This window comes from Protopterus annectens, chromosome 6.part0, assembly GCF_019279795.1.
Source record: "Protopterus annectens isolate FY-2018-M chromosome 6.part0, PAN1.0, whole genome shotgun sequence".
In the NCBI taxonomy this organism is placed as follows: domain Eukaryota; kingdom Metazoa; phylum Chordata; order Ceratodontiformes; family Protopteridae; genus Protopterus; species Protopterus annectens.
Window position 1 is genome coordinate 1,994,546,069 of NC_056737.1, and position 23,116 is coordinate 1,994,569,184.

The 23,116-nt window shown below is 38.0% G+C and overlaps 1 protein-coding gene across 1 annotated transcript in view; it reads left to right on the forward strand.

The window, feature by feature from the left end:
* The window catches only part of PDE11A (phosphodiesterase 11A), a 3,012,459-nt gene that overhangs the window by 2,249,856 nt on the left and 739,487 nt on the right, over positions 1-23,116 (forward strand). The window contains exons 11-12 of the mRNA XM_044075310.1: positions 17,927-18,073; positions 18,243-18,350. Coding sequence (XP_043931245.1) covers positions 17,927-18,073; positions 18,243-18,350 — 255 coding nt within the window. The remainder of the gene's footprint in view (positions 1-17,926; positions 18,074-18,242; positions 18,351-23,116) is intronic.

Sequence of the window (23,116 nt, forward strand, 5' to 3'; positions counted from 1 at the left end):
TCATTTCTTTTTTATATTTCCATACTTCACTTCGAGAACACATGAAACTATATTATTATTTTCTTCTTTCATACATTTCAGAATCCAGTGCATGTATAAAGAAGCAATATAAACCACTGGATTTATTAATCTCAGTTTACCTTCAGTCCCACTCCTCCTTAAGACAACCCTGTTTACTGGATTTAATCCTGAAACCCATATTATCTGAGAAACAATCTATAATACTTGTTATTCTTTACTACTTGACATCCTATACATACATTACTTAAATAATCAAATTTGCCTAAAATTGCAGAATTTATCACATAAACTTTCTTTCTAAATGTCTTCCATAGTAAACTTATTTCTTTCACTTCTTCAATTAATTTGCCCAACTGTTCTATAACACGTTTCCCTCGCCTAAATATATTTTAATTTCTTGAGAAATATATTCACTCCATTCTCACTGTTCCTCTTATTCTTTTACTGTTTTCTGTATCCAGTTCCAAATCCAGCACTCCCACGATCCTATGAAATTCTGTCAAACCTTCTTTTATCCATAACTTATTTTTCCGTACTAGTATCACATTATCTGCATGTGCTAAAAATGGCATTTTTACTCTCTCTTTTTCAGTGTTTCCCTTTTCCAGTCTACTATTTAATTTACTTGCAATTGAATTTGTGATTAAAGCAAATAAAACAGTGCTCATGGGAAACTCTGCCTTACACTAATCATCACACTGGGCCATCCATTCACTAGCATGACCATTATACGCCAGTTTTAATACTTTCAAAATATTGCAGTAAACTCTATATTGTTCACGAATATTCCACAGACTTGCAATAATTACATTATCAAAAAAAGCCTTGTGTACATCACCGATCCCTTCTTTTAATATACATTTCATTATTTTTCATACTAATTATTAAAAATTCCTGACTTTTCTTTCATTTTATTCTATACTTTCCAAGAAACAACACCTCTCAAAGAAAATTTGCAAATCTTGTCTGCAGTTATATTCTGTGCTATTCAAAGTAATAAGTGTCTATTTCTGAATACTGTGCCTATCCAGAACTTATCTAAATAATCCGGTCTTTGTTTGTGATTTATTGATCTTTACTGTTAAAAATAGGTGTGACTGAGAATGATAGTGAGCAGAAGCTAACATGCATGATGTAAAGAAATTTTAGCATTTGTCTGACTTTCAGAATTTGTATGGTCGGAGCAATGGCTTTACTCTACTTACTTTAATAATTAGTTGTATGTTGTTTGTGTGATTTTTCTCATAGAAGTTGATTTAAGTTCCCTTTGAAGTCTGTGGTAATTGCATTAATGACTGGACTTCTTCTTCTTCTTCTTTCAGCTTTTCCCGGTTAGGGTTCGCCACAGCGGATCACCTGTCCGCTCATGACTGGCAGTGGAGTTTTACCGTGTCGAGTTGCCAGCCCAGCGCCCAACCTTCCAGAGAAGGCACACACATGCACGCACTCACACCTAGGGCCAATTTAGAGTGTCCAATCCACCTACAACATGTCTTTGAGATGTGGGAGAAAACCGGAGCACCATATTAATGACTGGACTGATGAGATAAATAATGTTAGGCAAAGAGCAAATAGAACACACTTAGGAAAAAATGTGTCTATTTTCTGTAGAAATCATTCAACCCCCTATGAAACAAGGTGATGCTCCTGACAACTTTGGAATTCTGGATACAAGTATTCATCATTCTGATATTCAGAATGTTTAGAAGGAAATAAAAGAAAGAAGGGAAGAAATTCCCAACAAATAAGGGAGAAAAAACTGATAAATGTCTGTAAAGCAAAGAGAATACAAACTAAAAAGGACATTGTTTTGTCATGTAACACACAGATTACAGGGAATGATAACATTTTTCTATCATAAAACCTTCATTCTACGGAAAAAGGGCAACATTTTTCCAAAAGAGAAGATAGAAAAAAGAGGCAAGGGCAGGTGAAAAGGATGAAATCAAGATTGAACATGGAAGGATTGAAAAACATTACTGTAAGAAAAAAGATGAGAAACACAAATGTTGCAACATGTCCCAAGCTGTAGATGTACAAAGCCAGCTGGATGAGAATTGTATGCTTGCAATTGTGATGAAAACAGTGGGATTAATAAGACTAATTGATAGAGCAGATATTACTGAATTAGAAGTTGAAGATTCTTCAGATCTGGTCAGAAAAGATATTCTTGTAATATGGGATTCAGTTATTAGAGGAACTGATGCTTACATTTGCAGAGAAGATGATGAACATCGAGTAGTGTTATGCTTACCAGGAACAAAAACAGAGGATGCAAGACAGGCATTAGAATGCCTTACTGTAAGGAAGTACGCTTCTGTTTTTATTCATGGCGGTACAAATGATCTCATCTACAAGGACTCTGTCTTTAGTATAGAACTTACAGCCCTCTTAGATAGTATAGCTTATACTGGTGTTATAGGAGGTGTTTTTCACAAATCACGTATATAAAAGAGAATCAGATCACCTTGAATGAAAAGATTTCTTGGGTAAATACCTACATGAAAAAAAATGTCCCGTTTTAAAAATTGAAAAGGTGTGGAGCATATGAGCTTAATTTTTGGCACCCATGCGTTCAGACAGGATGGAATGCATTTGTCAAGTGAATTTTTGCAGCAGATAATTTGCAATTTTTGACAAATACAGGGCAGGATTTTTACCTGGTCGAAAATGTAAAAGCTCACAGATAGCAACATTTGATGTATCTCTGATGGTTGTTAATGCTAGGAGAATTAATAATAAAGTTGTTTATCGGACAATTTGCTACATTCCCACATGATTGATGTTGTTATTGTTTGTGAAACCTGTTTAAAGAACAATGACTGGAAACTAGTTCTGTTAGGGTATAAATATTTTTACTGTAACAGACATTCTAGCAAAAAAATCAGGTGGAGGTGTTATAGAAATTAAAGATAGTTATGAGACCTGTGATTATTACATGTTCAATGATAACACCAATACTATAGATTGTGTAACTGTGACAATAAAGAAAATACTGGAACATATAACAATTGCTGGTGTGTATAGACCACCAAAGTCAAGTGCTGATGACCTACAGGAATTCATACATTTCTTGCATGAAACACAGGAGGGAAGAATAATAGTGGCTGGGGACTTAAATTTACCAGAAACAAACTGGAATAATACTGATTCAGCAACATTAGTAAGGAAATTATTCATAACCTATGTTCAGGAGCAACAATTGCTTTAGATTGTAAAAAAAAAAAAAACTACCAGGGTACGGAACATACTCGACATTGTTTGTATTCATAAAGAAATTACTGTTACTTCAAGTCAAGTTTTACCATCACTGATGTGCAGCGATCACAGGGTTATAAAGGTTAATTTGTTGCTTGAAAATTCTACCAAACTGAAATCTAAACCAGTGCACAGAACATTAATTACAGATTATGTGGAAGCAAAACAGTCTGTATGTAAAATGGAAAAACTGCAGAAGGAATGTGGAAAGTTTTGAAAATGAAATTGTTTGGGTGCAAAAAAATCAAAAAAATGTATAACATCAGCATCTAAGCATACAACGTCTGGGAGATATATTTCCATAACAACAAGATACCTGATTAAAGTGAAAGACTAAAACAGAAAAAAATGTAAAAGAGGTCGAACTAAAACTTTGAAAACTTAAATAAACAAGGTGGACAAACAAATTAAGCATAGTCTGAGAAAAGATCAAGAAAAATTTGAAGAAAATTTATATGACTATATTGAACATAATAGGAAACCATTTTATGGATACATAAGATATGGAAGGAGTAAAGTCATACAAATTGATAAACTGTGTGTAGATTCTAAAATGTATTCTCAGACACAACAGATTTTATATATATATATATATATATATATATATATATATATATATATATATATATATATATATATATTTGCAATGTATTATTCAAAACAGTTTGCCTCCACAAAGGGGGCATTAAGTTGTTCTCGTGGCATCCAGGTAAACTGAGCTATTGGAATCAAATTAGATTATATTGAAAAAGATCAATGCAAACTGGATCCAAACAAAGAACAGGGAGGAGACCGAATTAGTAATAATGACTTGAGAAAACTTCAGCAAGAACTTGTACTACCATTATATCTAATATTTGCTTGGCAATATAAATATGACAGATTCTTCAAGATCGGAGACATGCACTTACTAAACTCATTTTTAAGGGAATGGGAGTAGGACAAACCTGAAGTCATACAGACCCTTAAGTCCACATTCATGTTGGGAAAAATAATAGAGAAGGTAATATTGGATAATTTACTGTCAGAATTGGAAAGGCTGGAACTTGAAACCATATATCAGAATGCATGTGTTAAAATAGATCTGTTACTACCTGTAACATGATGTTTTATAACAATATAACAGCAGCTATGAATGAAAAATTGTGCCATGATGTATGACTGTGACAGTCCATGTGAGGGTGAATGACTTGAAATGTACTTCAGTGGGGTGTATGAAGAGACACGTGACTGAGCTCTCAGATTATGTGTCACAGGCAACTATAGGTCTAGCCTTAAGCAAGGATGATGCCACAGTACAAACAAAAAATGATTGACTTTAACAATTGGTTTAGCTTCTGATATCAGTCCAAGCGGATCCAATATCTGTCAGCCTGGGAAAACATGGTTGACAGGCCACGTTACTTTACCAGAGATGGTCTCTGCCTGCTCCTCTTGGCTTTCTGATACATGCAAAGGCATTAGCCTCCCCTATTTGTAGGCAGTGTCAAAATAACCAACCTCCCAACATGTTGAAATTCTCTCTAGATAAACTCAAGGTACTGCTGCTTAATGCTAGGAGTCTAAACAAGAAACTGCACTCCCTGGAAGCACTCCTCACTTTAGAAGATGCTGATGTCTGTGCAGTCACTGAGACATGGTTCAAAGGTGGGGAAAGCACCTCAGCCATGTAGGGCAACAATGCCTTCATATGTTCAGACCACAAATTGAGCATGAAAGAACCAAATGAGGAGGTGTACCCATCTTCATTAAGGATAAGACTGGTCAAACAGTATGACTCTTGTGAGCTACTCCATGTCCAATTAACTATAAGCAAAGCCCCCTACTACATCATAGCTGCTATAGGTTCGCCACCATGAAAGAAGAAAAGCATACCATATAACTGGACTTACTGGAGTCACTTGCCATACAGCCTAACACCTTACTCATGGGTGATTGTAATTATACTACCATCGACTGGGCAACATGCACAACCACAAACATGCTGGCCGAGAGATTCTTCTTCTTTGTCAATGCAAATGCTCTTGAACAGCTAGTCAGCACACCTACAAGAGGGTCATGTGTCCTAGACATAGTGCTCATTAACATGGGAGAGCAGTGCACCCCCACTCCCCTTGAGATGTCCTCCCTGGTAAGATGGGACCATAAATAAGTTTCATTCAGTGTAATTGTAAGGCCAGATACCTTATCAAGCTCAAAAGTGCTTAAGAATTTTTCAAACACAAATTACCTCCTACAAAGTGATGGTATAAGAAGTTGCAGAGGCCATTGTATACAGATAACATGGGCTCCTATGCAGAGGTGTACACCAATGCCCTGTATAACCACTTAAACAATTGTATAGAATCAGCTGTGCCTGACCAGATTAAAACCAGGTTTTGTTGAAAAAACAGGCCACCCTGGTGGGCCCCTAATGTAAACAAGCTTTACAACTAGAAAAAGAAATTAATGACCAAGAACAAGAGGAAACTGGCTCAGCACAGGAAGAAAACCCTCTCTTGCTTAAACAAACAAATTAGAGATATTGTCATGTCCTCCAAAGGTAATTACAAAGCAAAAATAGCCCCCCTAGCTAAGGATAATCACAAGGCATTATTTAACTACATCTGAGATCTAAAAGGGAATACCCAACTATACTTCAGCATGCAGAGCTCGAGAGATGCATATGCCTTCTCAATATGCCAGGGATCTACAAGACACATCTGAGACCTGTGAAGGCCATCTTGGTGCATGTCATATTATGTAATATGGCACTGCAGAAACAGCTAGTGCAGTACAGAAATCCCAGCAGGGCCAAACATAGTAGTAGAAATAACAGTGAAACAGCAGAGTATAGACTCTGGAAATAAACAAGGAATACCAGTACTGCATGCAAGACAGGGGTGGGCAAAATATAACACAGCAGTGGGAAAATATGGCATTTGTTCCTCGGCTATAGCCTATGGCATGGATAACACAGAATAAAGTGATGCATACATTTTCACACCCTATTTCTGGCAGTGCATGGATTAGCCATGCTGTACATTAAACATAATCATACTTATGTGGGTTGGTAGTAGGAAAGATACATTCATCATCACTTGCATATGTGGTAGGGACATAATGACAGGTGACAACAATGTAATATGGGGGAGCATCATGTGAGCTACATTTGGTGGCCACTTACCTTAGTAGGAGGTTGGAAGATTAGTGATCATATCATCCACTGATGAGATTGAGATGTCATGACTGTTGGCAATGTCCACATTGGTTGGGTGCAGCATCAAGACTTAATGTTATCCATGACATGGAAGATATAGATCTACAGGATCATGTGCATGTACCTTGATGGCATTTCTCATGCCAGAAGCCTTATAGCATTATAATCCATTACCTAGACGACAACCATAAACAGGAGTGGTGTTCCACCTATGCACAGGGGGTATTGAAGATACAGAAGTGTAGCACCATTTGTGAGCAGCCTGCTGAATATTCCCAGGTGTTGAGCCTGGGGAGTGTTTGTACCCACAGCTATGATAATTGCCAACAAACAGATGTGGTGGGTTGCATGGACTTAGTTGCTTGATAAGCTTTCTCTGCAACAATCTGTGTAGGACTGGTATGTGCCTGGCCACTTCAAATTCAGACCCTGCCACAGACATGGACTACATGGCCTACAGATGATGTCCAGAGAGGAATTGCTATTCATCTCAGAACACCTGTCAAGGCAGAATTTGCCACTAGTGACCCAAGCATCATTGTTTGTACCCTGTTCCTTTGCCCCATGTCAATCTACAGGGGTTGTATACCATCATGCAATCCACAAAACATACAGTACTCGCCCTCTCCATAATGCTGGTAGAGTCATGGCTGCCTCTCTCCTATAGTGAGTATGTGCACATCAGACACAGGGTGACTGTCAGACGTTATGTGGGCTGTGAATTCATGGATAACCAGTGAGGAGCTCATAGGGTTAACATGTTTGCCATGTACTACTGTGATTGACAGGTTACCCAGTACATTCACAGGGATCTCGTATGTGGAAGATATGAGAGATGTGAGTAAGACCTCCCACAGTACTGTTGCCGAGAGTGCCACTGTGATATCAGACTGTGCTGTGTGCACATTGCCATCAGCAACAGCCACAAGCGAACTGCCAGTTTCAGATATGTGCTATCAGTGTGTGCAAGTGACTCCACTAGAAGAACACATGATACTATTGGCAGCACTCATATGTCTGCCTGTACGCTCCCTTTGTGTCATCCATTTTTGTAGAAAATATGATATGTGTATAGCATAATGGAGGCAAACATATCTTGATGTATGGGCTGTTGTAGCTGAGAAGTCCCTGGCAAGACAGAAATGTGGGATGCTCTTAGTAAATCAGTCCCATAACATATGCAGTACACTTCACCATACAGACATGCAGTGGTCATACCAACCTGTTGCATCCCTCACTGACACTTGAGATGATCTGCCAGTCCAACTTCCATATCTAAGCTACCCCAAAGGGGGACACCAGGAGCTTATCAATCTCTGTGAGATGTTTCTGTATTGGTGGTCCATCCCATATGGTGGATATGTCCTTTTCATGAAATATCATATTTGTTGTTCTTTGAAGTACCTTTTGCAGAGACTTATTGTGGCCATCCACATAATTTACATCCTGCACTACTCCCTGATATACCTATTCTTGATTCGTGTTTTACATAGAACCTTTGCCTATGAAGCCCATTTCATATGTATGTGTCCTAGGCAGTGAGCTTTTCCAGCTTTTGCCTCTTTTCTAGACCCATGACAAGCCCTGTGCATCTGTGGTTTGCACATGGCAGACAGTAGATGTGTCAGGCATGCTATGCAACTCATCTACCATATACCTATGGTGTGCACACCCCAACAGCTGACCATGACAATGCCATGTCATTGTACTGTGTTCCCATTATGCATATGCATTACCATCTGTATGACTATTACTGCCATCTACCACAAGTGTTGATTACAATGCTGAAGTACTTACCAGGCAGTTTACTTCCTTTACTATTTGTATCTCCAGCTCCACATACTTACTATGTAAAGTCCTGTATTACACATATTTATTTATTTTTTATGTAAGCATTCTCAAACAAAATGGCGCCCATGCTTTATGGCATGTTAACAAGGGCCTCATAAATAAAGTCATTATTCTAATGAGGACATTTGGCACAACTGCCTGAGGCTCATGCACACAGTCAATTTAGACCAGCAGCACTATGGTCCTGCTCTACAGATGTTTGGCAGCACCCTATTGCAATCTTTTCCTTGTTGTTCTACAAGCCTACTTGTGATTGAAGTAATGGAATAGCAGCAGCTGCCTCAGCTCAAACAAGCTGATGTCGCTGGTACTGGGTCACCAGTAGTTGCCTTGTCTGCTTCTCCGTTGGAGGGATTGCTAGTGTACCCACTTGTCAGCAGGGGACATAGACACTTTATCTGACAGCGCTCAGAAGGGTTTGTCATCATTTCCTGATATTAGCTGGGAATAGTGTCCTCTAGCTACTTTATGAACTGAAATACACAAAACACCACACAGCACATACCATCCTTCCAACACTACAACAAAGAAACAAAACACACACACACACAAACACACAAATAAACAAACCGACCCTACAAATAAGCATGGCACCCCCCATGTGGGGGGCTGTGCCTCCCACACACCCCTGTACTTATATTTACTAACTCTGAGGTCGCACCAAACAGAAAAAGACAGTAAACTCACAACTACACACTCTACAGTCCCCTCGCACACACACATCACATATATACAAACACCACCACTTTCAACACTTAAGCACTCGTACTTTCACCTACCTACCCTAACCCACACCTAAAACTTCCAAACACACTCACATACACTCAAATACCTACCCAAAACCCTTAAACAAATATTCACTTACCTCAATCTCCAGCCAAATTCACACTCCAAACCGTACATCAGGCACACAGTACATCCCACGTCACGTACTGGAACACCATAAGCCCGACTTCAACATTTCTGGATTCTTAGTTATGAAGTTTCAGTATTTAGAAGATTTGACTTTATGGTCTCGAAATACTGAAATTCAATATTTCAGTATTTTGAGATTATAAAGTGAAACCATATATATATATATATATATATATATATATATATATATATATATATATAGGTCCCTGTTAGAATGTTGAATCTTCATAACACTGACGTTCATAACAGTGAACCCAGAAGATTAAAAAGGTACAATTTGAAGAGCTTCACACTGAAATTGAAAAAAAAATTAACTGTGCAGATGTGTGATTGTGCAAGATTGCAAGATAGCTGAGTTTCAGGTTTTTCCCATTCCCAGCTGCATTGAAATCTTGACGTTGGTAGCAAGGAGTGTGGTAGGAGTGCACCCACATGGGAGGTGCAGTTGGGGGCCCCCCCTGCGAAAGCTTTTATAGTCAATGTTTTCAGTTTCAATGTTATGGCTCTTGAATGTAGTACCTTTTTGATCTTCTGGGTTTGCTGTTATGAACATCGATATTATGAACATTCAAGTCTAGTGGGGTCCCATACATATATATATATATATATATATATATATATATATATATAGTCTGATAGTTCCCATTTTTCCATGATTCTACAGGGCAGTCACACAACATGGGAGTTCAAGAGGGGAATGCACCCTGAAAAATGATCACTTTAATGATTTACAACATATTTAAACACACACACGCACATGCCAAAATGTCGGTCTCTTGACCTAAAGGTTTGTAGACATGACAGTAGTATCAACATAATGAACTCAATAACATGATGAATTAACATATTAAATGTAAGACTGTCAATTGCATTGCATTTGCCTGGGTGTACAAAAAGACAGTCTGTCTGTTAAGTACACCTAATATTCTCTCTCCCACCCCTTCCTTTCTTGCCCCTCACCCTTTCTCCAGCTGTTCAGGAATGTGTCTGTAGATTCCATCACCCATTTTGGTAAGCCATGTCATAGCTCCACACCCTCTCTGTAAAGAAGTGCATTTGGAGATTTTGTGAGAAGCTAGTCCTTGCAGTATAATGGCCCTTTCAATTCTCCATGCTGATCTTGTGAGGCAGTATCATGTCTCTGGTGGAGTCTTGTCAGAAGAGCTCCTTCTGCTCAAGTCCCAGCTGATATCCTTTCCCCTTCATCTGGATGCACCTCTCTATTGACTCTCCCCTAGATTCCCTTCAGACATCCACTATACCTTTCTTTGTATGGCTTTCAGGACTGCACACAGTATGCCAGCTGTGGCCTGAGCAAGACTTGGAAAAGTGAGGAAGCATGTCTGTCTCTGGATGCACCACAGCATTTGTATGCTGCTGCTGCTGGTTCATTGCAGTTGTGATTAATACCCTCCACTTATTTTGTCTGCTCTTTTGCTATCGATTCCATTACCCCAGCGGATAACTTACATCAGTGTGCTGTGGCCTCTGTGCAGTACTGTGCTTTTACAATGAACCTCTTCTTGCACCTGTATGCCTACTTAGTCACATTCTGCATATCCCTCCTTAGACTTACACATCATTCTGTAAAACCTGTCATTGTTCTTACATCAGATATATCCGAAATAAACATACCAAAGAGATGCATGCAGTACCAAATAATAATGCATGCAGGATTAACCCCTGTAGGACTTTACTTGTTACTTCTCATAATTCTGAAACTATTCTTGTCTCTTCAAACATTCCTTGAAATTAAAGAAGTCTAGTTTATCAGTCTTAGTCTTAGCCCAACCATTCCAGTTCACTTATTAACCGTATTTGTGCGACAAAGTCAAAAGCCATTTCTTTTTTTTTAATTATCTTTATTTATTTATATTAACAGTAAAACCACGTTACATATAACAACACTTAAGAATAGTAAACAGCCAACACTATTTACACTTATACAATGTCCAAGAACAGAAATGAAGCATATTATGTGGGTACAATTACATTCAGTTTAATATATGATCAAAAACATCCTCCAAAACTCCTTAAGATAGGGTTTCTACTTCTAGTTGTAAAATATATAACTGTGTGCCTTTATGTGGTTGATCGCAAGAATCTTAAACCCCTCCCAGGATAGTAAATTCTTGTTTTTCCAGTTAAGTGTGATGTAGTACTTTATTAACATGAAGATGGATATTAAGATTCTAAGTTGCAACTTTGTCAGACCTGGGGGGGGGGGGGGGGTATATGTAGGAGGGCAAACTTCCAAGAGAGAGTTGATTTTTCGTAGCCTATTTTCTCTAGCTGAACTCTTAAGGCACACCATAGCTTATATGAGCATTTACAGCTCCAGAATATGTGTAGAATATCTCCTATTTGATTTTGGCAGAATTGACAATGAGGAGAAGAGTTAGGATATATTTTGTTGATTATATTTGGGGTAAGATATGCATTATTCATTAACATAAGCTGAATGTATTTAAGTTTTGTAAGAGGAATGAGGTTGGAGTCAGATTTAATGGCATTCGATATCTGCTCTTGTGTGATAAGAGGATTCTGTTTCATCCAGTAGTTAGAGTATATGGGCTCCTTTTGTGTTTTGATGGTCATAATGAATTTATAGGAGCTTGAAATCATTTTCTTTTTGAGTAGGAGTAAGTTCCACAGTACTTTACATGCGGAGATGTCTTTATCTGTTACCGTGAGGGAGTGTAAAATTTTATGGAATAATTCCCTAATTTGCCTTAATATGATAGAATATTTTTTGGAGAGATTCATCTTAACTCTTGTCTCAGAGACAGAAAGATGCATATAGGGGTAGAGGTCCATAATGTTTTTATCCTTCAGAAGGGGGAATTGATCCAAATTTAGCATATCCCCATTCAATTTTAAGTTAGGATTAAGATGGAGGGGTGTAAAGTATTAAAGGCTGGGGTTAATTTTAAGGTATGAAAAAGTTTTTGTAGAGTTACTATTCTGTTTTTTATGCCATTATGTAATTTGATTTTGCTCAGATTATCTTTATTTATGAAGGGGAAAGCAAGAGGTTTAAAGTTTAGCAATTTGACATAGTTATTATACAGTTTGACCCAAGGTGGATGCCAAGTAGTGGGATTTTTAGAGAATGTAGCTATATTAATTATCCTACTGCAATTAATGATTTCATAATACAATTTGAAATCTGGCAAACCTAGGCCGCCTTGATCTCTTGGGTATGAAAGTTTAATGTAACTAATCCTAACGGATTTGGGGGACCACATAAATTTCGACAGAGATGAATAAATAGTTTTGAAAAAATTGTTTTGTAGGATAATATTGGTTGCAGTGAAAATATAAAGAAGTCTAGGTAGTATATTCATTTTGATGATCGCTACCCTAGCGAGGAAGGGTAGTTTCAGATTAGCCCATCTGTTTAAATCATTTTGAATGTTTGACCAAACTCTAGTAATATTGCCCTGGTAGTATGCTTTAGGGTCCTGAAAAAATGAAATTCCTCAATATTTGATGTGTTGTTTAATAGCAATACTTTTAGGGGTTAGTAAGTCGGGGTGTATTGGGTGTAAATATTAATTGGAAAGATTAAAGATTTGCCTCGGTTTAACTTGTAATTTGAAAATTTAGAGAAGGTGTCTATGGAAGTCATTACTTTTTCAAAATCAGAGTTAGGGAAGGAAAAATAAAAGTCATCAGCATAAGTGGATAGAGGTATTGTGGTGTTATATAAGGTAGGAATATGGTGATATGTTCTCTGTTTGATTAGTAAGAATAAAGGTTCAATTAATAGATTAAATAGCAGGGGGGAGAGAGGGCATCCTTGTCTTGCACCATTTTTAATATCAATTCTGGATGATATTTGTTTATTTATCTGAAGAACTGTATATACTTTTGAGTAAAGAGTTTTAATATTGTTAATGTAAAAGTTAGGTATATTGAACCGAGGAAGAATCTCAAACAAAAAGTCGATGCTGATTCGGTCAAAAGCCTTGGATTTAGGGGTTTGTGCAAGGGTATAGAGTGAGATCATAGCATCTAGTGTAATTGCATGGTCAACTGTTTGCCTATGTAAAATAAAACCTGATTGTTCAGGTGATATAATACTGCTGATGACAGTTTTAAGTCTATTAGCTAGAATGTCAAAAAACATTTCTGAATTCCTGGTAGTCCACATTAACCTCTCATCCCTGGCAAATTCACATGTAGTGTAGACTTAGAGTTGGGTCAGGTTTGACTGAAGTTGCCTGTGGGCATTGTCCTATGTTGATTACTATCCTGCAGACTACTGTCTTATAGGAACACAACCAGCCTTCACCTCATAATCTCATCCATCCATTTCCCTGCCATTGCTGTTAGGCTAACATATCCTGACATTCCTCTTCCCCCTTCCCTTGTATAATGGTACTCTGATTGCCTTCCACTCATCAGGGATTTCTGCACTGGTCTATTATACATCTAAAACTTGGAACAACCTCCCAGCTACTATAACCACTAGCAACTCTATGACATAATTTAAAACACTACTAAAATCACATTTAACACACACTTGGCTTTCCCCTTCTAACTATCCTGGAAAACCCTACCTACTCTTAGCACTACTAACCAAATACTGCTATTTAGCCTCACTAACCAAATTCTACTCAGTTTTGTGTCAACTATTGTACCTATACTCAAACATTCCTACATAAAAATAACCCCTACTCTCTTCATCTCTCTGAACCATACAGACTCATGAATGAGTCAAACTTAACCACACCTCTACAAAATAGTATGTTCTAGCATTAAGCCTATGCATTGTGAATGTCTCCAAGTATACTTTTAGTTATTTTAGCCACCAAACTTTTTCCTATATATCTGACCATGTATACATTTTTACCTTTGTTAACAAGCTACTTGCTTTATTGTAAATGACAACTATTATTACTTGTATAAAATGTGCTTTTCTTTATTATCTTTAATTGTATAAACCAATACATGCTTACTGTAATATGTAATTCTTACTACTTATAATTGGAGCTTTTCTCCCTGGGCCTCCGCTGAAAAAGGACCTGTGTCCAGTCGGATGTTCCCGATAAAAAATGTTAAATAAATAAATAAATGTGTAGATGTCCATCAGTGGATTTTCTTGCATGCTGACCAGGTTCCTCAGGACTCTGAAAGATAGTCCACCTGGTCTTTTTGCTTCATACTCACTAAGGGCAGTCAGTCCCTTCTGAGATTCTTCCTTCCATATCCTGGTTCTGTCCATTACCTTCTCCATGCCATCCTCCTTCCTGATTAGCTTGACACCCCTCCCTTGCTTTCCAGTATATTATCAGGGTTCTTTTCCCCCTGACTTGAAATCTGTAATAGGTTGTAGTACATTCTTATGGAATTTGTTGGACTTCTGAAGTGATGTACTGCCTTCTAGCAAGTCGAGATAACAATAAGTGGCTGAAGAAATGGCACAAGGAGATAAATTGGAACACTGGTGAAATGTGTAGGAGAATCTGGAAGTCTATACTAGATTTTTTCTTTTAATTTTAGATTTATTCTCAAGCTGGAGAAAGCTCTGAGTAATAAATCGGTCACTCCAGCATGCCTTATTTGTTGAATGGCTTTAATCTCCATCAACAAACAAGTAAGAAAAACTGGAGGGGACAGATGTATTACTCACCGCATCCTCCATCAGTGGAATAAGTTTCCATTACATGTAAAGCAGAGGGATACCCTCCCTTCCTTCAATGTAAACCTTGATTGGTTAGATGGGCACCTGTAAATTCATACCCAACATGACTTGTTTTGCCCAACTGGACAAACCAGGTACCCCAAGAGGGGTGATATTGGCCAGGTGATTACAGTCCACGAACTGGACCTTGGTTGGGGGCCATAGCATACAGATCATCAAAGGTATGATTTCACATGCTTGATTGGGATTTGGCTTAAGGAACCGCAGTGAAATACTGAGCCATAAGTAAAAGGTTGAACACAAAATCACTAAGTATAACTTACTCTGAGTAACCTTGGAATTAATGTGTAAAGTAAGTGGGGTATGAGGAAACAGACCCACACAAGTGAGTTGTGTGTGTATGTGTGTGTGTGTGTGTGTGTGTGTGTGTGTGTGTGTGTGTGTGTGTGTGTGTGTGTGTGTGTTTAGTTTCACTTTAAGAAGGGAGGTTCTCAGAGAAAAGTGCTTTGTCCACATGTCAGTGACATGAAGAACACAGGAAGCATGAAAGCAGCATGGATGGACTAGCACAGTATTGCAAGCTGTCAGCCTTCCAGCAGTAATCTGGTAGATATCAACGTCTCTGTCTGGAGGAAAAGACTAATGTGATAAAAAATGCTCTTAATAATATGGCTTAACAAAACGTTGAGGAGCAGGAGAAGGAGTGATATACTTTATGTTGTTCTCATAAACAAGTACATATGTAATAAAACACTGGTTAGAGAGACAGTGGGTAAAAGTCATGTGTTCAAACAAGTACATATGTAATAAAACACTGGTTAGAGAGACAGTGGGTAAAAGTCATGTGTTCATACAAGTATATGTGTAATAAAACACTGGTTAGAGAGACAGTGAGTAAAAGTCATATGTTCATACAAGTACATGTGTAATAAAACACTGGTTAGAGAGACAGTGGGTAAAAGTCATGTGTTCATATAAGTACATGTGTAATAAAACACTGGTTAGAGAGACAGTGGGTAGAAGTCATGCGTTCATACAAGTATGTATGTAATAAAATACTGGGTAGAGAGACAGTGGGTAAAAGTCATGTGTTCATACAAGTACATATGTAATAAAACACTGGTTAGAGAGACAGTGGGTAGAAGTCATGTGTTCATATCATTGTAAGGTTTATCATTTCTGAAGTAACAAACAGATGTAAGAAGAGTTGGCTTTTGAGATTTTAGTAAATGAACTTTGATTTGTTGGACAAGTAAACAGTAGTACAGAAAGGTGTGATGGTATGCCATAGGTTGAGGAACTGTAGGGTGCAGTTTTGCTGAGATGTGACTAGAACAGCCAGTCACAAAATGTATCTGAAGGCAGACAAAATATGATAAAAAGAAGAAACTGGCTTGGCTAAAGGAAATGATGCTGGATTCAATGAAAGAAAAGAAAGCAGGCCTGTTAAATGTTAGGGTATGTACTAAAGCCAGGTGGGATAGTTGAAGTTAGGAAAAAGTCATGTTTACTCTTACAGACTGCAAAGATACAGTCAGGCGGGATCTAGCTAGTAGGGCTGCAAAAGATCATTAGAAAGCATAGGAGGGTTCAAACAGAAATGGCTTCTTAAAGTTTGAGAGAATGTGTACAAATAAGTCAAAGACCAGGCAATAGTTCTAAATAGCTATCTCAACTCTATTTTCTTTAAATAAATGAGTATTACAGCTACCCAAATAGGAGAAGTAGATTTAAAAAAAAGCAGCGTCTACCTTGACCTGTACAGAGCACTGAAATGGCCGTGTATACCTGAATATTACATGCAGCTATGAAGAGACCTTACAGATATTGGGCAGGACTGGTGAGATAATCCATTAATGAGGAAAGGCACACCTTGGAAAAATAAGTAGAACAGAAGGACAAAATATAACCTCACAGTTTCCTCAAGGGATTGTTTACATGCTCTGCTCACAGCACTTTCAGATTTATGAGCAGTTAGATGATTTTGCTGTGTGACAATATGGTTTCAGGTGATATTGCTATGAGTATGGAATGCATATGCATGACAAAATCAGAATGACTTGTTTAAAATATGCTGTGCTTTTAAGTAAAAGGCAGACAATCACTCCAAGATTGTTTTAGTTCTGAAACAGTGCCCCACAGAGTATAGTATAGATATGCGATTTAGTTCAGCAAGTCAGAATACAGAGCCTTATTTTACAGCCTGTTTTGTAAATGAGACAATGAGCCAATTAATGTACAGTGCAAAGTAATGTCCTGCAATATTCTGTAAATTCACCTGAGTCTGACAGTTTACAAAAATCTGATACTGTACAGTGAGACCATAAAGTGATTATTAGAGCAGTGCTAATCATATTAGTAATTCTGCTTTAGATACTACTGTGATGACATGCTTTAAACTCTTATAGAGAACAATGTGTCATTATCTCTGACACCATGTCAGACAGTATTTCTACAAATCAGGACGGGTAGCAGTTTTCACACCTTCTTACGGGGAACACATGAACAAAGGCTGGTGTCATTGTGTTACTTCTCAACACATTGATAGTATAGCACTTATAAATAGATTTTTTTTTTTTTGTATTACAATGCATACTTGTCATACAGCTACAAAGAGATACAAGAGAAATTGTCACTTAGCAGAGTATTATCTCTGCAAATTTAGTATCCAGGGATTATGTGAATGAATGAATGAATGAATGAATCATGAAATAAAAACATGAAAGAAAAAAACTATAAGAAAATATATGAATGTATCTTTTTATGTTTCATTGCTTATTCTGAGAAAAATACATGTTATTTTAACATTAGAGGTGCATGTATTTCAAATAAGTTGTCTGTCTTTGTGAGTGTGGAGGAGTCACATATTCTGTTTCCTATACACTGCAACAGTTGACAGAGTAGAATCCCTGAACTCTATAGGAAATTATTTAATAGTGAGACATTTACTGCAGAAGACAAAACTAAGTTAAAATGATTTCTCCTTCCTTCTGAATTATTAAGCACCTCATCATTCTGTCATCTCTTGGCAGGCAGCAAACATCCCTCTGGTACATGAGCTTGGTATTGACGAATTTCACTTTGATGACTTCTCACTTGACGTTGATGCCATGATCACAGCAGCCCTCCGAATGTTCATAGAGATGGGGATGGTTCAGAAGTTTAAGATTGATTATGAGGTAATGACCAAAACATTTATGAGTGCGTGTGAATGTGAGTGTGTGTGTGTGTGTGTGTGTGTGTGTGTGTGTGTGTGTGTGTGTGTGTGTGTGTGTGTGTGTGTGTGTGTGTGTGTGTGTGTTTTGGACATATGACAAGCACATTAATTCTGTTTGTTCTTGCTTTCAGATTTTATGTAGATGGCTGTTGACCGTCAGAAAAAATTATCGGATGGTTCCTTACCACAACTGGCGGCATGCATTTAATGTGGGTCAGATGATGTTTTCCATGTTAACAGTAAGTACCTGTACAACACACTGTCACATTTGTGACTGATATCAACTTTTTTTTTTTTAATCTCAGTAGACATCATTTGCAAATAGATATCTTGTTCTCTGCTGACTAAGTTGTTTATGGCATGAAAATGTCAAGTTAAAAGACAAATGAACAGCAAAAAGGTTGTCAGGATGTCTGGCTAGTAAAAAAAGTCAAACTCCTGTTAAAATTTCAGACAGAATCATTTTAAATGAAGTCCTTGGTTTTGAGGAAAGTTGTATAACAGATAAAAGCCAAGCTTTTTATGCAATTTAGTAATTGAGATTCTGTCATAAAATGTAAATTGAATGAAAATGTGCAAAAAATTACAGCAGAATGAAAAGTGTAGAGTAGTAGAACATCGTTAAGACTCATTAGCATGAAATAACTTAGAGCACTAACAAGACATTACTAAAATTAAGACCTTGTAATGAAGGCCAAACAATGTCTGTATAGTGCATGTACAGGTACTGAAATCAGCCTACATCTATGCCTTTGCAAAAACTTCCCCATTCCATGAATGTTTAACCCTCTATTCATCAGATATTCTGTCTGCTACTGAAGCCTAGCTAAGGTCACAAATCTGGATACAGTATTTTCTGTTCCAACAGAACGCATAAGAGAAAGAAGGATCTGCTGCCACACAAAAATTTGATACTCCATTCACTTTCACTCCATGTATCCATTGACTACATGCTAGGGATTCTGTTTTCTTTTTTTTTCATTCACTTTCACTCCATGTATCCTTTGACTACATGCTAGGGATTCTGTTTTCTTTTTTTTTCATTCACTTTCACTCCATGTATCCATTGACTACATGCTAGGGATTCTGTTTTCCTTTTTTTTCATTCACTTTCACTCCATGTATCCATTGATTACATGCTAGGGTTTCTGTTTTCCTTTTTTTTAATTTCTTTACTGTCATGACACTTAGTTGCCAGACTGAACTCTGCTGCTGACTTTTGCTGGACCTATGTTTTTTAGCTATCTGCCACATATTTTCATGTTGCTTTGTTGAATGGTTTATAGACCTGATAGTTTAGTTATGCATCACTGGTCTGTACCCCTAATGCTTTAAGCACCTTTCATGCGTTGCATATCCTGAGTTTCCGCCGACATTGCTAAAGTAGCCGTAGACCTTGTTTCAGCTCTCATCTGGATTTCTTTGCCAGGGCATTATGTTTTTCTTTTGACTTCAGAGAGAGCTTTCTGAAATTTTATTGTAGATTATGACATTAGCAAAGCTCTGTGATATATTTGTTGCGGGTTCCTTCCTGTATGGATGTCGTGTAGCTTGTACATTCCCAAGAGGAAAACAGAATGGATATTGCTGCAGCTGGTTACCATTCATGTTCATTCCAGGTTTGACTGCTCTATGAATTTCATTCTGTTTTGCCAGGGCATGGTTACTCATTCATCCTGGCTGATCTTCTGTGGTTCACCATCACCATTTTGTGTTCAGTTGTTGGGTGCACATGAGATTTTTGGTAACTTAAATATGACTTTTAGTTCTGGAATGTGTACTTTCCCAGCAGGAAACATTGGCCTGTGATTCAGTTACTCATTAAAAACTGAAGGTTTCAAATAACTGCCAACGATGGGATGAGAACATAATAGACAAGGCACGTGGTAATGTTACTTCAAACTGACCACAGCTTTGCATTGTGTTCAGGTCTCTTACTCTGTTAGCTTCCATCACAACCACTGACCAGCACATGAAATGAAGTAGCCCATCTCTTGTAAATTGCAGCTGTGTCTTCTGTATGATTTTTGTTTTCTCTGCCCAGTACCGAATATTGCTGCTATGTCTCAACGGCAATCCACATTTAAAGTATAAAAATGGCCATTTCCTCAGCTTAATTATTACCAATATAAGGCCACAGTGTAGGCACATGCATCCTGCTGTTGTTTACACTTAATAATCATAAAAGGTTGCTATTTGATAATGCATTTATTTTTTCTATTTAGTAGTGAAGGAGAGTATACAGAGAAAGAGGTTGGAGAAGAAGAAGTGGAATTCTCAGAGAGATGAAGAAAGTAGACAGGAGTATAAGGAGATGAGGTGCATGGCAAAGAGAGAGCTGTCGAAGGCTAAGGATAAGGCATATGGAGAGTTGTATGAAAGGCTGGACACTAAGGATGGAGAAAAGGACTTGTACTGATTGGCTAGACAGAGAGACCGAGCTAGGAAAGATGTGCAGCAGGTAAAGGTGATAAAGGAAAATGAGGGAAACATACTCACAAATGAGGAGAGTGTGTTGAGCAGATGGAAAGAGTACTTTGAGGGGTTGATGAATGAAGAGAATGAGAGGGAGAGAAGGGTGGATGATGTGCAGATAGAGAATCATGAAGTGCAGTGGATTAGCAAGGAGGAAGTAAGGATAGCTATGAAGAGGATGAAGAACGGAAAGGGTGTTGGTCCAGTTGATATACCTGTGGAAGCATAGAAGTGTTTAGGTGAAATGCCAATGGAGTTTTTAACCAGGTTGTTTAATGAAATCTTGGAAAGTAAGAGGATGCCTGAGGAGTGGAGAAAACGTGTTTTGGTACCGATATTAAAGAATAAGGGTGATGTGCAGAGCTGTAGTAGCTAAAGAGGGATAAAATTGATCAGTCACAGCATGAAGTTACGGGAAAGAGTAGTGGAAGCTAGATTAAGAAGGGAGGTGATTATTAGTGATCAGTAGTATGGATTCATGTCAGGAAAGAGCACCACAGATGCAACGTTTGCTCTGAAAGTGTTGATGGAGAAGTACAGAGTAGGTCAGAAGGAGTTGCATTGTGTCTTTGTGGACTTAGAGAAAGCATATGACAGGGTGCCCAGAGAGGACTTGTGGTACTGTATGAGGAAGTCTGGAATGGCAGAGAAGTATGTAAGAGTGGTTCAGGATATGTACGAGGGTTGTGTGACAGTGGTGAGATCTGTGATGGGCGTAACTGATGCATTTATGGTGGAGGTGGGATTACATCAAGGATCAGCTCTGAGCCCTTTCTTATTTGCAGTGGTGATGGAGAGATTGATAGACGAGATCAGACAGGAGTCCCCGTGGACTATGATGTTTGCAGATGACATTGTTATGATCTGTAGTGAGAGTAGGGAACTGGTTGAGGAGACCCTGGAGAGTTGGAGTAAAGGGAACTACGTTGACAGTTCAGGTTGAATGCCGCTGCCACCCCCCCCCCCTCGGTTTGAACGAAGGAGTGTCAATAGCTAGTGTTTTAAAACTTAAGTCATATTTAGTTTAACCAGTACAACATCATTTTAAGGGTGAATTTATACACTCAATATATTTTTACACTTTTATTTTTATAATCAAGTATTTTGCAGTTTGTTTGCTCTTTGTAAAAAAAGATTTTACTTTGATTGATACATTTTTTGCTTTATAGAGTGTTTTAAAATTTGTAGCCTGTGGCTTTTAAATAATGTGAACGTGTTGTGTAATGGATCATGTGATCAGTGGGAGGGCTATATAAGGATGGTGTTATTTTTATTGAATTGATTCTGATGAAGTAACCTAGTTTACGAAAGTGCTCAATCTGTGTAGGTGATTAAAGTTATTGAATTCATTTTTGCCTACATTACTGCTTCTGGGACTGACTTGCTGTTTGTGGATTTCATTTTGTAATGTTTTGTTTCTTTTGGTTATTTAGAGGAGGAAATATGATCTAGAGACGAGTGGAATGAAGGTCAGCAGGACTAAGACAGAATATATGTGTGTTAATGAGAGGGAGGATAGAGGAATGGTGAGGATACAGGGAGTAGAGTTGGTGAAGGTGGATGAGTTTAAATACTTGGGATCAACAGTTCAAAGTAATGGCGAGTGTGGAAGAGAGGTGTAGAAGAGAGTACAGGCAGGGTGGAGTGGGTGGAGAAGAGTGTCAGGAGTGATTTGTGACAGACGAGTACCAGCAAGAGTGAAAGAGAAGGTCTACATGAGGGTAGTGAGACCATCTATGTTATATAGGTTGGAGACAGTGGCATTGACAAAAAGGCAGGAGTCAGAGTTGGATGTGTCAGAGTTAAAGATGTTAATATTTGCACTGGGTGTGACGAGGTTGGACAGGATAAGGAATAAGTATATTAGAGGGTCAGCCCAGGTTGGACGGTTTGGAGACAAAGCCAGAGAGGTGAGATTGCATTGGTTTGGACATGTGCTGAGGAGGGATGCTGGGTATATTGGGAAAAGAATGCTAACGATGAAGTTGCCAGGTAAGTGGAAGGCCTAAGATAAGGTTTATGGATGTGGTGAGAGAGGATATGCAGGTGCTTGGTGTGACAGAGCAAGATGCAAAGGACAGGAAGAAATGGAAACAGATGATCCACTGTGGTGACCCCTAATGAGAACAGCCAAAAAAAGAAGACGTGAAGTACAAAAATCTGTGAATCAGTTTTCATTGTCATAACTATGAACAGCATAGGGTGTCCAATGCTGCAGTGTCGGGAGTTCATGGCTGGGTGCCAACATTAGCCTGTGAAGTTTTGTCAGTTGCAAAGCTGGGTATTTATTTATTTATTTTTATTAAAAAATAAATGTATCATTGTCTCATATACGTACTTCCAAGAATCATCTGATAAACCTCACTGATAGACTTGAAACATTCATTGTCCAGATTATGATTGTGAATGGACTTTAGGCTTTGTCCTTCCTTATAATCGACCTCAGCCAGATGCAGCTTCCTGTAATACATATCTGCAAGATTTATGGCTCAGTGTATTTCCATGTGTATTTCTATAAATAAACTTATCA